The sequence below is a fragment of the Xiphophorus maculatus genome, chromosome 18 (genome assembly GCF_002775205.1).
Source record: "Xiphophorus maculatus strain JP 163 A chromosome 18, X_maculatus-5.0-male, whole genome shotgun sequence".
In the NCBI taxonomy this organism is placed as follows: Eukaryota; Metazoa; Chordata; class Actinopteri; order Cyprinodontiformes; family Poeciliidae; genus Xiphophorus; species Xiphophorus maculatus.
Window position 1 is genome coordinate 10,550,835 of NC_036460.1, and position 16,982 is coordinate 10,567,816.

General features: G+C 38.2%; 1 protein-coding gene across 2 annotated transcripts in view; it reads right to left on the bottom strand.

Moving 5' to 3' along the window:
- LOC102223731 (chloride channel protein 2) overlaps positions 1-10,386 on the bottom strand; it is a 90,871-nt gene extending 80,485 nt beyond the window's left edge. For both annotated transcript variants that reach the window (XM_023350704.1, XM_023350703.1), the window contains exons 1-2: positions 10,141-10,386; positions 8,475-8,625 (exon numbers count right to left, since the gene is read on the bottom strand). In XM_023350704.1, coding sequence (XP_023206472.1) covers positions 8,475-8,625; positions 10,141-10,191 — 202 coding nt within the window. In that variant the 5' untranslated portion in view covers positions 10,192-10,386. The remainder of the gene's footprint in view (positions 1-8,474; positions 8,626-10,140) is intronic.
- Positions 10,387-16,982: the final 6,596 nt, after the last annotated feature.

Below are 16,982 nucleotides of genomic sequence, written 5' to 3' on the forward strand. Positions count from 1 at the left end.
TCAAACACACTGCAGTCTACACTTTGCCTGGAACACTACATTTTTCTTTTTTGGCCATTCTCATATATTTGTAAGGAATTTCTGTCGAGCTTTAGCTGTCACTGGTATGTTCTTGAAAGGTGGAGTTTTTTTGTTTTGTTTTTTTAAGTGAAATGCCAGGTCTAAAAGATAAGACACAAAGTGACAAACATCTTCATCAGAATCCTTACAACTCCCAAAATTTCCACTGGTACATTCACTTCTGTTTATGTTGATCTTGGCTTTTATGAAACAATCGCTGCGAACACACCGTTTGGTTTATTAGATTGTGGTGTATAAGCATTCTCTAGAAGAGAACTCTGAAGTCTCACTGGCTAGCTCTGGCTGCATGTCTGTGTCCTTTGAAAAATGTCTGTGCCCAGGCGTTTCATCAGGTGGTTTTCTGGCCTGACATTTTCATCCAGTTCCTATCATTATCAAAGAAGGATAGGTGAAGAAACACGGACAGGAACAAAGCAACGACCACAAGATAGGTGATGAAGGCGAAAAGACAACAAGGACAAAAAAAAAAAATTAGATAGATGAACACGAAAGCATGGGAGCGCCATTGGTCGCTAGGTGCCTACCGGTCACCATGGCAACATGTGGTGCCATGCTGAGCTCCTGCTGACATCACACCTGTTGAGGCGAAACGTGTGCGCGTGTCATCTTGGAGCCAATTATATGACATATCAGTGCAAGGTGGATTGAACGTGAGAGCAGGAACGAGTCAGGGGACAGAAAACGAAACGGCAGCTGTGTGGATTTTATCACCTCATGGACACAGCTGCTAACACCGTGTGTTAGAGTGTGTTGCCCCTGGGAGGCTGAGCATGGAAGAGGGGGACAGTGAACAACAAGCCTGAGAAAGGATTCTTCATGTAGACTCTCACATGCTTACAAATGATTCTCTCCGCAGCAATGCGGGCAAAGTAATGAACATGAAGGGGGTGGGAGGAAAAGACCATTGGCTAGAAGTTGGGTTTTTTTCTATGCAGAATCTGCTGGTTTCTGGTATCAAGATAAGGCAGTTAGATAAAAGAAAGCTTTAACTTACAGGAAAGAACACTTTGGCTCTTTGGAAATATTTTGAGTCCTCCAGGATCCATGCAGTCTCGACATGGTACCTGCAGGAGCGCTACATATCACTCTTATGGACACAAATCGTTTTACAACTACAGCTGACAAAACTACAAGCAATCCATCCGGAAAGCAAGTGGTTGCAACAGATAGCCTAACTAATTATGCCACTAATATCAGCTTATTAGACTCCCAGAGTTCATCCAAAAATAAAATGGTACTTTACTCTGCACACTTTAATTCAGTTAATGTTTATTCTACATTCTTTGCATCCATAAATCAAACATAAAAACAATAAATACAAGTAGGTCATTGGTTTCCAAAGATCATTCTTGCTTGCCAAAAAATATGTTCAAGCTATTGAAATCAACAAATTCTGATCACTATATCAATTGCTGCTGCTATTAATTGACTTAATAGTACGGGTTTGATGGTACAGAGCTAAGTGGGCAAAGTTACAGTCTGGTGTGCAACTTTAGTGGTAGCTGGAAGTTCACCTGGTTTTGTTGGTGTCACTTTTTAATATTTGCTATTTAAAGAGTATTGAAGTTCCTTATTCAATTACAAAATTGATGGAGGAAGAAAGAAGGACTGAAGCGAAGGTTTGTCAGCATTTTTAACATCTTAACTTGCCACAAACAACTTAAAGCCAAATGTAAACACCACTGGTACAGGAGAAAAATTAGCTGCACACAAGCAGACATTTCATTCAGATTTTGTGTTGCAGAATTCCCTCTGAGGAGAGGAGAAGATATTGTAACATCTGAACTGACTATGATGGATTGTATTTTATATCAAAACAACTTTGAAGTATTGCAAACATTTTTTATTCTCAAATTTTGGTACAGTCTTATTAAAAAATGAATCTTCACTTTAATTGACAACCTTTACTATTTTCAAATGGTGTTATTGTCACAAAATTTATCCTTTCATCAGTTTTACCCAATTGCCCCAGTCAATTCTTTACAGCTATTTAACACACTAAAATTATTTGTCTTGTGTCCGTGCTTACAGGTATTTTCTGGGTTAGAAGCAGGAGTATGGGAACCACTGTTTGGTGAATAACGTTAAGGTTACAGAAAACAATGTTATTTAAGCAACAGAAAGAATAGTTGGTTTTCTGCTTTAAATTCTCTTAGATCATGTGGCACTTTTTTGTTCAAGGTTTAATTTAGCACAGTTACACCTTGAAATCATGTTTTTGTTAAAGATCATCATGCCTTAAAACCTCAGAACCTTGACTAACTGATTTTAAATGGCATCTTTTCTTTTACAAGAAAAATGAATATTATATATATATATACACACATACTATATATATGCATTTATATATATATATATATATATATGATATATAATATATAACCCCTGTATATATATATACTGTATATATATATAAGAAAGAAAACAAACTGAAGCTGATGTGGATTTGTCTTGGCAAGTATAATCCTCTCACTAAAGAAAGCCTACCTGGGATTTTTTTGTGGCATCACAGTGAGTTACATTCTACGGCAATGATTATACCTGTTGTGTATGGACCTATTTTTTCCTGGTATCTTCAGAATTTCATGTCTTCCACCTTTAGAACAAAAGTACAAAAAGTCACATCTGATTTTCAAACTGAAAGATTTTCTCAGATAAATACGGCCATCCCTTTAAGATTAATCTCTTCACAAAATGTAGAATAATATCTAAATTCATACAGTATTTGTGAAGGATCCATTGATGTAGTGTGAACAGGAAAGCTGACAGGATGCTCCTGAATGCCCAGAGATTATACTCAGACACACACAAATAAAAAACTCCTCCGCAGAGGAAGAGAAGCCCTGCCAGGATCCCTCTTCCTCCATGAAGTCCACTTTTCATCTCTGCCAGAGCTCCTCCGCCTGCTGCCTCCGTCACAATGCAGCGCTGTAAAGTTCAACGCCGCCCCCTGCTGACCAATACACACACAGCAACAAGCCTTTCCCCACAGACTGCACCGGCTGGTTGAACAGCCAACAGTTGGTGAAAATACCATATGCTCACTCCTGCGGCACTTGTTTTTCTATTTATGCTCTCCAAATGGAGGCATTGAGGGGGATGAAAATCATTCAGCTTTGCAGCTCAGAGTTACTGTCAGGTTTAATGAGGCCAGACTGTTTTAAGGGAAAACTTTCACTTAATAGCACAAAGAAATGCTTCATTATTTGTGCTTTGAATTAACCAGGAAAGAATTAAGTTTTGCAGAAAAGATCAATCTGTATTTATATCTAAAGCCATAAAATAACTTTAAAAGAGGGACTATTGTCTATGACCTACACAAAAAATATTAATTATATTTTTTCCATAAAAATCATGTTCCTTTTGGAATGAGCTGATTTAGGGCCTATTGGCATTTTTATGCAAATAAACTGCTGCTGGCTTCATCCCCCAACTCAATACTTGTATTCGAACTTCATATATACATGAGAAAATGGCTGAAAAACAAATGGTACATCTCTGACCCTTGCGAGACTCCTGCACAACCATCAAGGAGCAGCAACCATTCCTGGATGTCAACAACACTTGTCTTTTCCAGCAGCCATTGTACAGCACATAAGGTGGTAAAACCTGCTGACCAGCTCCACTCCGATTGTGTCTCCAGACACCAAAAAACATTAACTTATTGACAGAAGACAGTTTGGGATTTATGCTTGCACTCCTTTTAGAAGTTTTACATAATATGACCCCTTTAAAGAATATATCTGAACATTTCTCACCATGAAAGAATAAAAAAAAAATTATATATGTATATTTTACAAAGTTCAATCAGAGGATATAAAAACTTGATCAACGTTCATAGGACCATTTACTGAACAGCATGTATGAATGACTTTATTTAACAGAGTGTGTGTCCTTTAACCCCCAGCTGATGGAGGCAGATGGCTACCCTTCCTGTGTCTGGTTCTGCTCAGGGTCTAGTCTCCACCATGACACTTCATCCCATGCACACTAAAAATGAAGGACTACAGGAAAGACTGCACTTAATCTTCGTTTTCTTCTCCCTCTTTTCTATTTGAAATCAGGAATTATATAAAGACTGATAAACTGAATTAAGATGCATTGATCTAATCAGGATATTTATAGATTCACTTTACTTCATTACACTACGTTTCTTGAATTGGGTTTATTTAGGAAGAAGTGAATGAGAACATGAATTAGTTTTTGTTTAATATAAACTTTACTTGCAATGAAAACAATGGATGGATGGAAGTTCTACCTGTTTTCTCTCTGCCTCAAGAAGATTTGTTGTGAATAACTGTGCTCTGCAAGTCAAACTGAATGAATGTTTCTGTTGCAGCTTGTTGCTGTGAAAAGTTTGAAAGTATGTTAGAAAACCTGAGATAGCTACAAGGGACAAAGGAACGCTATGAGGCATGAAAATGGTAAAATGAGGGATATAACAATAAATCCTCCTCACAAGTCACTATATCATTATACATTATTGGCTCAATAAGAATCAAATTGGGTTCTAGCAAATAAAAAGAAAAATTGTATTATGAAGCCTATGCGTAAATTCAAAGTGGAAGACTCTTTAGCCCCATCTGCATCATCCAATCGGTGCATCCCGCTCACCATCGATGACCTATCAACGCTGGACCAAGCCACGTCATGGCCAATCACCGACCAAGCCCCAGTTGAAAAGGACCTCCATCCATGGCATCTTCCGCTTTCCAGCTGCGCTCAACCCACCTCCGCCCCTTCTCCACCTCCAATCTCCTGGCTCTCCAGGCTCGCATTCTTCACCAACCTCCACCACCAGTGTCGGGTCCCGGGGGATGACATTCCTAACCAGCATCGGGAATGCTCATCCGAGCTTACTGTCATTCACAGCTCGATGTCCTCAGCCGGGGCCCAAGCGCCAAAGAACTTTAATTCATGTATGTCAATAAAGCCTTTTAATCGCTATCTTTCGCCGTCTGAGTCTCTCCAGATTGAAATGAAATTGAAACTGAATTGCACAACACTCATGTGAGAAGAGAACAGATGTATTACTGGATAATTTTAGAATCTAGAGTTGCAGCTGTGCATCTTGCTAATCTTAACAAGCTCACAGCTTTCTGCTTGTTTGGTCTTGAACAAATTAACAGTTTCCTGGAAAAAAAGACCAACTCAGCTTTTCTGTAGCCTTGTAAAGGTCAAAGGTGCAGCCACAGCTGCTGATGCAAGACTGAACCCAATCTTGTAAGGGAATGAAAGATGTGGGGTGCAACCAGTGGGGCAAGGGTAGCTGAACTTTAAATGAAGAACTTGAAGGATTTACAGGTGAAATTTGGGCCATTTGGTTTGCAGGTTCAAGATACAATGGATACAGCAACTCAAGGAAGTTGAAATTACAGAGTGAAACCAAATAAAGCAAAATGTTATGCTCAGATAGATTCAAAATCATTAACCTTAAATCATCATTATACTCAATTACTGGTGCAGTTCAGTGGTGTGCTTGTTGTTGCATCCAGAAATAAAGGCAGACAAAAAAAATGACAAAAACAGAATATGTTTTCTGATCAATTACCATGTGCCTTATTTGATGGCTTGGACATGTTTAAATGTTTTCTTGGGTTTTTTTGCAACAAAATGTTCTGTTGTTTTTTTGTTTGCAAAAAAAACAACAACAAAAATTGCACAACACAAGTTGAAGTAAATGAAAAAAAAAGTCCATTTTATTTTGAAAATTAAATGGGCCAAACATAAAACGAGGACATAAGCAGATATAAGTTTATGAAGACTTTATGGCAGCCATTTCCACAGTAGTCAGCTAGTAAAGGATAAAAAGTGTTCCGTGTATAAAGAATAAATTTTGGAATTTGGAATCAAACTCCAAAGTATGGAATTTGGAAAAGAAACTAAATAGAAAAGTTAACCAAGATATGATGTTTTATTGACAAGCAATATTATAAAGCTATTGACTAATTTCACTGAAAACTCTAGACTTGTTGCTTTAACATTTGAAAAGCCAAGTTCTTTGATTAGCAGCTCCTAATAATCAGAATATTCTTATTTATTTCTTCAAAATAACAATATCCAACATGACCGTGTTTACATATCAACAAACAATAGTCGTCTGAACTGCCACGAGTCAGCTGTGACTTATCGACAATCTGCGACACCGCTGGCAATAACTACAGACATGATACCTGCTGCTCAAGCTGCTCCGCTGTCACTGCGTTTTACTGAGAAGAATATCTGGAGTGGGGCTGGTACAGCTTGTACAGCCCCACTCTCTCTTTCTATCTCTCTCTCATACACTGAAGACAGCTGAAAAAATGACAGCCTCCTTGGGGACAGAGATGGCTGATGATATGCTGATAATGCCGTTGGCTGCAGCATTCAGCATCATTACATCGCAACAAATGAGCAAGATGCGAGTGTGTGTTATGAATAAAATATAGATACATATGGGCCACCTGTAAGCAGTGTGTTTCTTCTTGTTTGTACATACTCAACACATTTTCTGCAGCCATAAAGCACATAAAATGACAAAGTGTCTGAATGTGTCAGATTCCCAAATACTTTCATCCTCTACAGCATGTTTAATGGCTCTCCCTTGCTATGTGTTCATATCTGCCTTTTTTTCCTGCAGGCATACAAGTGAGCATAAGGCTGAACTGCTGTCCAAACAACATCTCTCATAATTGCGGCGGCCTGCTGAGCTAATCAATTGAATCACTGGCACCTCTACTGGTGTTCTGATCCATCTGAAGAGTACAAGAGCTGGTGAAGTAATGGAAGACTGATTCATCAGCTGCCAGGAAAAACGGTGATCAAGCTGCCTGCAGTTATGCTTTGGCGACACTAGAGGGCTCTCTGCTGTCACAGAATGAGAAGTGACACCAGGCTGATGAGTTATATATACTGGAAAACTGGGATTTCTTATTTAGAACAGAAATTAGAAAAACGAGGTGAGATCAGTTAAAGGGCAACACAGTTGACACAAATGCGATCAGGCTTTCTCCGTTGTTGCTCCTACTCCAGATCAGAGCTGAGTGCAGTCTGGGTCATTTTAAAACGCTTCTTGAAACATATTGTTATTCATTAGCATTTAATTGAGACCTGCTATGCTAACTTTTCTGTTGTGATGTTTTAGTTTTATTTTCTCTTTCATCAGTTTATTTTATTGTGTTATTATCTTTGTACAACACTTGGGTGCAGTTTTATCCTGTTTTTAAAAGTGTCAAGTTTTTAAAACTTAACATTGACAATTGATATTAGCTCTAAACTGAACAACGTCTTTATGATGCTGAAGGGTTAAATTTTTTGGGTTCAATAAATTATTTCATAACAGAAGAGAAATATTCCAGATTCTACATCTTGTAGGGCTAGTTGGACAGTGTGTGTTTTGTCTTAAAAGTTAGACATACCAGTGAGGAACACTCCAGAGTTATCGAGTTAGGTGAAATCAGAAGCCTTTTCTCATCTGCCACACGAATCTCAAAAAATTCCTCCAACTCCTGTTAACAGCCCATATTTTCCTGTTGTGTTCTGCTTTATCTCACTTCATTTTGTAACTCGGTCACACACACTTGCTCTCATACACACACACACCCTTGTTTTCACTACTAACAAACCAGAGAAAGTTGAAGGACGATTCACATGAATCCCCTGTTCACTGCAGGGCTCTGAAAGTTCATGTGATGCTGACAGACAATGAAGAAGAAATTCTTGTTATGGTGATTATCTGATGCTGCTTAATTTATAGCTTTCTGATCTGTTGTCCAGTACAGCCTGAGCTTCCTTAGCAATTGAGCATTGAGAACCACATCCAGTTCAGACTCAAAAAAGGAGGTTCCAGCATTGTATTTCTGTCACCAAAGTAATGAAAACAATCATCACAATGGTTGATTAGGCAAACACAGTGTCAGATCTACGCTCTAATCTGTGTTTACACACACTTTTGACTCACATTTTTTCAATAAATGTTTTTTTTTTTAATTAATATCCTGTGATATAGACACCGGAAGACAATAACTAATTAAAAAGAGGAGCCAGGTTGAAATTAAAAGGCCTTCATGATAAACCCTTAATGACATTATTGCAGTCAGAGGTCTGAATCTTATTAAGAGTGGTCCAATCACTGGACTGACAGCTCCTCTTAAGTATGATGTTAAATGACCTTTTTCAGTTATGAAGGCCACTCACTTGTGCACAGCAGACCTGATTATCGAACACTCTGAAACATGATAGAGCAGCTACGTCCTACAGGTGCAGATGTGAAGACCCTGATAAGAATCAAACCAAAAGGGAAAAAAATACGTCTGTAGATAAAATCTACGACACTTACTTTGAATTTAAAGATTACTTCTGCAGCTTCACATGGACCACATTCTGACTAATAGGAGTTGCTTGCTTGTACTTACTGCGGCACTTGGCGCAGCGTCCTTTGTCGTTCTTCAGAGAGTCCAGGATCCGGCTGCGCTCACTGATAGACCGCCCCTGCCCGCTCTCCCTCAGCCGGGCCGCCTCCTGTTTGGCGGTTACCCCGAGTTCCTGGGTGTAACGCCCATACATCTACAGAGGAGAAAAGTGACACATTTAGCCCTGAGATGAATGGACATATCCATCAGTATAAAGTCCAGGATGCAGAAACTCCTAATTTTAGTGACATAGTCTATTACTGGAACAAATAGAGGCCTCTTGCAGGATCATTGGTATTAAACAGTTTTTTGCTCAAGTGTGAAGTGGACGCAATATTTAATGTGTGATGTGATTGAGTATCAGGGGTGCTCCCAGGAATCTTGGGCCCCATGACAAAAAATGTAATTGTATGTAACTTTAATAAAAAATATGTTTTCTCCATATTTGTTAAAACTGTCACCATGTTGTGACAGTTTGGTATGAGACAGATAATCTGTGAAAACAATCAATCTCCTCCACCTCCTACCTGAACTACTATTGCTAGCTAAAGTAATGCAATGTTCTGACCAAAACAACCAATCAGAACCAGTAGGACCAGTAGCGCTCTTAGCGCTGTCAGTCAACCTCATTCACTCACTGTGTGCTAATGGTGGAAAACCAACTTATTACAGGAAAATGTTTATCTGCTCCTGTCATTGGTAGCTATGCTAACTAGACTGAGCATTCACAACAGGCTATGCTAGCTGCTGCATAGGGATGAGCAGCCACATGAGATTGTGATTGACAGCACTAAAACTCTCCTGTCTCTGATTAGTTGTCTCCAGATAGTACTGGGAGAAGGCAGAGGAAATAAATTTTTCACAGATTATCTCTCATGCCATACTGTCACAACATAATGACAGTTTTAACAAATATGTAAAAAAAATTAAAAATTATAAAAGTTACATACTGCAGCTTTAATTTCACTTAGGAGAAGGCAGGTCAGGAGGGACATGGGTTAGAGCTGCTGCTGACTGACTCACCTGTTAACTGTGGTAAAAGGTGCAGGGACAAGTTAAATATATGAATATCTTGGTAATATTTTTCCTTTATTCTTTAAATGCTAGTGAAATGGAGGCAAACAGTAGTCTGTAGCTAAGCTAACTATGCAGAATGGTTGATAATCTCACACAATCTACCCACCTCCCGGAGAAAAACTGGGTTACAAATAGACACTTTTACCGTTTTCTTTCACTGTCTATCTATTTTTTGAAAACTTAACTTTATTATTTTTCTTAGCAGCACAGAAACTGCCACAGTCGTTCTTGTCTTGTACTGACCGCTGCTGAACATGAAGCGCTCCAAGCAGGAACGAACCATTTCATGCAGATCCAGGGGGGAGGATTCAGGGCAAATGTGTGCTTTTTGGTCTGGGAGTGGTAACATTTCATTTTTACTGCTAAAAACAATTTTAGAAAGCACAATATAATTAATTTTGTAATTGACAGAGCCCCCTTTTTAAAAAAAATTCTATGAACAAAAAAATAAATACATAAATAAATAAAAAAATGTGGAGGGCCCCCTGCTAGTCAGGGGCCCTTTGAATTGTCATAACTTCCCCCCCCCCTATACGGCGCCCCTTGCCGTTGATAAATACGAAAGTGCCAAAATGCAACAAGTGAAACTCACCAAAGTTTGTTCATACTGCAGGGCTCGCTGGTCCGAACCGTCCCCCGCCATGGCTCTGCTCCGTACCTCACCTGGCGACTAGATGCAGGGATTTTCGGCTTGGAAGTGACAGAAAAACCCGGTCAGCGACGTCTCTCCGCGCGCTGGCTGGTTAAAGCATCAGTCTGTCTCAAGTGTCCGTACAGCAGTTCACTAGGTGACCTCTAACTTCACACCGCGTCTCTGTTATCGTGCTAAAACGCTTCATTTTATAGTTTTAGTTCCCAGCAAGAAACACGCGTGAGGCGGGACTTGAGTGTGGAGTGGAGCCCAGCCTCCTTCCATTTGACAGTGCAAATTGTCCCTGCAAAACCTATGCTAAGATTCAAGTCTTTTTCCAATACCTTAAAATTATTAAAGTCATTTATCCAGCATTTACAAGAAAACTTAACCACCACCTGAGTGTTGGTCTCCCTTTTCCTGACAAAACAATCCTGAGTGAGACCGTCAGGATTCTACAGAACATAGCGAAAATCTTATTGAGGCAAAAATAATGGTAAATATCAATTAGGATATCAGTAGTAATACATGCCTATTTTCTTCTTTCTTATTTTTTGACCTCTTTTAATACATAGTGCTCTTTTCCGATCCAAAACTCTCCACAAGAGGTACAGGATGCTCTGACCAGTTGCCATCACAGTTTTGCCCTTGTCAAATTCACTTCGAGGACAATATGTTTACTTTTTTCATAATTTAATTATATAAAAAATATATAATATTTATTTTTGTGTCAGAATGGGTTATATGTCAAATGTACAAATTAAAAAATCAAATGTACCTTTAGTTGAATGAGATCATTTTGTAATTATAAAGTTACCCAAAAGCTTAGAGTGTCTCCTAGAAAGACCATTTCTTTGCTGAATTTTTCCAAGAACTGATCCTCTGGGCACAGAAATAAAACCTCTATTTACTATGTGTGTACAGCTCACATCCATGTGAGTACACCAATACTGAAAGTTTTCTTCTAAGTGTAAAATCCATTTCTAGTGAATCCACTGTAGTTTGGATGAATAAGTATTTTTTATACTTATACTTTGCTCAAAGTATTTGATGTCAAAAGATCAGATTTTGACATCAGGTCAGTTGAGCAAAGGATAGCTCTTTCTGAAGTTCATCTTGTGGTTGACTGAATTTGTCTTGAGAAGCTTGATAAAAAGAAATTGAAGTGTTTGATGTTCTGTGGCAGTCAAGGGCGTAAATCCCATCTCATTATTAGGGGGGGACCATAAACAGGAACATTTCTTATGAGCAATTTTTTTTTGGGGGGGGGGTCGGTGAAGTTCCATTGAAATGTAACGTAAAATGTGTCATTTTGGTCCTGCAGCTTGAATGTGGTTTAAAAAACTTTTTAAAGTTAAAAAACTTTTTAAACCACATTCAAGCTGCAGGACCAAAATGACAAGTAATGGACATCAAACATGTTTTATTTCAGTAAGCAGCCTGCAGAGAAGCAAAACTGAAATTCAAATGTTGCTTAGATACGAGTTTTATTCAGTCTGACGATCTGATCTAAAGTTTTAATGAGTGACACCTCTTAAAAAAATTCCTCATTAACATTGATTTGTTGAAATGGCTCCCAATACAAGTTATGGGCTATTTAAATTATAACTTAAGTTGCTTTATTTTTAAGCCTTTTTCAGTTTTGGTATGTCCTGGGTGACCGAGAACAAATAAGTAGACAGAAATGAATATATGGGGAGTATCATAATTTAAACATAACACTTAAAGCACCAGGTTTAATAGAGAAAAATATTCAGATTTTATTTTGTTGTTTTAGGGGCTCTACGTTGAAGACGGTGAGAAATAAAGGCAGCCTTCTGTTTTTTCTATCTGTTCTCTCTTCTGTTCTCGGCTCCCAAACACAGAACCGGGTCTAGTTGCTCAGCCCCTCCCTCCCGTTTCAAACTCTTCTAATTTACCTAAAAGTTAAAAGAGTTAAATATGAATGAGATGTTTGCTACCTTTAACAAAAAAAGCTCAAGTCTATGAAAGCAGTGTAGCAGTTTTTCTAATGAGGCAGCTTATCATGATTCAGCCTAAATAATGAAATAACAAACTGCTGTCTGATTTTTATTGTTAACGTGTTTCTTCCCATTGAGCAGTGAAAGTAAATAAAATGTTTACATGTCTTTTGCTGCAAGTATTACTGGAGGGGTTTTATTTGTGATACAGAGCAACAGGGGGTTCACCTTAACACGGAAGAACAAAAACACTCGGGCTTTATAGATTGTTAAAAAATGTGTGTGTTATTGTGTTAATGATCAGACTGACTGCTTTGTGCAATGCATGTTTGAAAGTGACAGCGTTTGTGGCTTAAAGTCCTTAAGAAATCAATCATGTAATGTTTAAACGCTTGCATGCCAGCTCGCTCTACAATATATGCCACAAGTTCACCAACATGTGGTCAAGTAATTTCAAGAAAGTCGATCTTATTGAGATTTTACCTCTGGCCTTAACTTAAAAATGTAATATTGCTTTTATCAAATAAAAAGCTTTTTGTATGGATGATGTTGCTGTTGTGGTTGTTGTTTTTATGTTGCTGTTTTTTAGATTTGGTTGCTGAACTTTGAACCCAGGCAATTAATGGGTAAAGACACTGAGGCTGTAAGCATCCTCTGTAACATCAGAAAATCTTTAGTTATACACTCAAATAGTGCTATACTAGGCATTTTGTTGGAATAACAAGCCTTCCTCTATTAGAGCAGCTGTTTCAAGGTTAAACCAGGATTCCAAGAAGCTTCTAATTTGCAGTGGAAAATGACTGGAGGTATGAGATAAACACAAATACACAGCCTCAAGATCAGCCAACCAGCCATTTTCCATCAGTTACCCAGACCAGGGTCATGGTGGCTACAGTACTACAAGATGGAAAACTGATTTCAGTCCTTTTTTTTATCATGACCATTGTTTTAAAATGGCCATTAAAATAAAAAAGAAGGTGGCCACCAAGCGTCAGGCACCTTGTCTGATGTTAAAAGAAGCACTCAGACCACTTGAACTTTTATTTTGTCATGTTACAATCTTAAACCTAATGCATTTCATTGGGATTGTAGGAAAGATACCAACAATAAAATGTGCATAATTGAAAAGTGGACAAAACAGCAGCTATAAGATCTGTGTTAGGATCTTGAGTTGTTTTGAGTTATCTTGTAGTTTGATTTGATTCTAATTTATGTTATCTTAAATACCCTGAAACAAGCCGCAGTCTGACTGCAGACAAATATTTCCATGTTGGTGACTAAACAGGGTTTACTGTATGCAAAAAAGAAAAATACTTTAATTTCTGTGTCTTTCTGTTCAGACACAAAGCTGAACTGACAGAACAAACACATCTGGAGGTGTCAGCTCCATCTGATTCACATGGATGATTTACTGCTGGCTGTCTCTGTACAGCTTCTGCACTCCCTTCTGTAAGGACAGATGAACAGCTGGGTGCTCTTCTAGCGAGTCATGATAACAAAGAAATAAAAATGATAATGTGCCACTTGCTCCATGTTAGAGGATGTTAGAGTCCTACGAGCCTGGCTGTCGGTTCACTATTGTTGGCTCACTGTTAATTATGTCTTTATACTGCAGTTACCACTGATTATGCAGAGTAGGTTTAAAAACCCTATGAAAGGAAGTGCTTCGCGTTTTATGACTTCTTGCTTTCAGTTTTTGTAATCTTGTACAAAGATGCTTTTTGGGTTTTTTCTAAACAGATATTGAATTTGTTAATTAGCTGTTTGTGTTTGATATTTCATTGGTTTCAAGTTTCCCCCCCCCCTAATTCTTAATTATTTTTTTCCTAATTTATTAAGAAGTACCTGAAAACAATATAACAGTTATACTGTATATTATAATATAATATTCTTAAAATAAGAAAACAAAAAATAAATAGAATCAACAATTATTAACCTGCAAATAAACTCTGTAAGTAATACAAAAAATAAAAATTTAAGAATACACTAACAAAATTCAAATTGATAAAGAATAAATAACTCCAACATTCCGGCCCCTAATTGTGAATACTGTCACAATTACTTTAAAAAGGAAAAGAAGCTATTCCCTCAAACATGTCCTTAATTCCCCCAGGGTGATGCTTCCAGTAGCAACAGGTCACAGGTCTTTCCAAAACACTGGTCTTTGTTTGTAATTGCACAGAACGCACCAAGCCTTTTGCATCTTGGTTTACACTCAAGACTTTAGTCATCATCCATGATCCTCTTGGCGCTGTAGAGTCTGCAATTAAGACAACATCTCCAGGAATGACACATCTTTTAGTTTTTGTCCATTTTTGTCTTTCCTGCATCAGAGGTAAGTACTCAGAAAGCCATCTTTCCCAGAACAGCTCTGCCATGTATTGCACTTGTTTCCACCTTTTCCTGACATAAAGATTTTTTTTGGCTGAACAGTCCTGGTGGCAAAACTGGGATGTTTTTCAGCAACAACAAATGGTTGGATGTGAGTGCCTCAAGATCATTTGAGTCTTCTGAAACTTTGGTAATGGGTTTGTCGTTTAATATGGCTTCAACTTCGCAAAAGATTGTTTGAAAACATCATCCAAAACTTGTTCTTTAAGAACTGAGACTAAAATACTTCTCATGGAATGAATCCGACGCTCCCAAACTCCACCTTGGTGAGAGGCTGCAGGGACGTTTCAAGTTCCATTTGATTCCATCCTGCACAAAAGCATTTTGAATTTTAGCATGGTTCAGTTCAGCCAAACTCTCTTTCAGCTCTCGATTTGCACTAACAAAATTTGTGGCATTATCAGATCTGATGGTGGAAACTGGGCCTCTTCTACAGATGAACCTGCGGACTGCATTTATACAGGAATATGTATCAAGGGTGTATGCAATTTCCAGATGTACTGCACGGCTGGTGAAACAAGTGAACAGAACTCCATACCTTTTCAGGAGACTTTGTCCTCTTAACTCTTACAGGACCAAAGTAATCCACTCCAGCGTTTGTGACAGGAGCAGTGGCTGGCATAACTCTTTCTTCTGGCAGGTTTGCCATCTTTTGTTCAACAAACTTTCCTCTGTTACGTCTGTAAATGGCACAATGAGAGATGATTTTTCCGGCAGCTGAATTAGCATTTATTATTCAGTATTTTTGTCTTAATCTTGACAGCATATAAGATTGTCCTGCATGTCCCAACTGTTGATGAATATGGCGTAAAATCAGTGTAGACATATATATCCTTTGCCAAAATTACAGGATCCTTTGCTTCGACAGGTATGGTTGTTTTATTCAACCTGCCACCCACTCTGAGGACCCCAGCAAGCAATACTGGGTCAAGCTTGTATAGAGAACTTCTCTTGGAGACTGCTTTAAGGCCACTGGTGATTAAAGCCATTTCAGTTGTGAATTTCTGTTGTTGTGCAAACTGAATAATAGATAGTTCTGCCTTGGCCAAGTCTTCAGGAGTCAGATTTTCTTTCTTCAGAGTGGTCTTGAATCTTTCCATCTGCTTTTTCAGTTCTTTCTTTTGATTTTCTGGATAATTTTTATTGAGGCTCATTGTTCTCAGCATAATATTTGTCCTTTTCCCTTTAAGTTCAGATGTTTTGCCAGAGTTTCTGTACAGAACATACCTGAACTTCTTGGATCAATAAATGCATAAGCTTGTACAACTTTGTTGCTCTTTTGACTTTTAACTTTAACTGCAACAACAGAAAAAACAGTGTCGTCATCATGACCGGTCCCAATATGCCCACATGTCTGAGTGGTTGCAGTTAAGACGTTGACATGAGACCTTGTTGTCTGTTGGGTTTGTTCTGAAGAGTTTCAGGACGATCGTTCTCATATTTGAAGGTAAATCCAATTCTTTCATGTAAACAATTTATTGTGTTAGATTTAAACATCCTTGAAGGAAAAGAGAGAATGATTGAAGACTTTTCACATCATCCCCTTTTATTGGTGTCCAACTCATAATCTTCTCCATATATGCAGAAGCAATTTTATTTTAATTTCCAAAATGTTCTTCAAGAAGATGTTTGGCTTTGGAATAACCTTGCTCAGGAGGTAAGTGCTGACAACTACACACCAGATCTTTAGGCTGCCTCCTAGTGAACAGCAAACAGTCGTTTCCGTTGTCAGTTTTAGCTTCCACTCCGTTCTCAAAGGCATTCATAAATGATCTGTACTGCAGGGTGTCCCCATCAAACACAGGGATATTTCTGGATGGGAGAACAGACGATAAGTTCCCAAAATGGCAGTGGTGCCATTTTGTCTTTGCCTGATGTTCACAATATCATTCTGTCAGTTCTCAAAGAGGGAGATTGAAATTGCGTTTGCTGTGTTGCTTGAGTTGAAGAATCAACTTTTACTCTCATCTGATCTATTTGAAGTTGTTTCTGCCTTTGTTTAAGTCTGATGACAGGCTTAAACAGGCTTCATTTAGATCTGCAACAACTTGATCATCAATATTATTTTTCTATTCAGTACATGGATCTCCTGCTTCATGCAACCAAACCTTTATACAATATCCATAAAATCAGAGAATGTCGTCACATTGGACTGAAAATACACTGCTTGCCTTTTCACTTCTTCTGGCAATGGCAAACTTAAAAAGGATTCATGTAAATCGGTTGCATCTTGATAGCACTTAATAAACTTGACAAAGTCAGAAGACACTTTCTTAACATTTTCTTGTGACGTCATTAATGCAGAGATTTTCTCCACAAATATTGAAGCTTGTTTACACTTTAAACTTCGTTTTTCTTGACATGTTTTTATATAAAACTCCAAACCCTTTTGTGTGAATTTGATGTTTATTTTCTTTTGTGACATCTGAGTGCCATCCTCTTTGCTCTTTA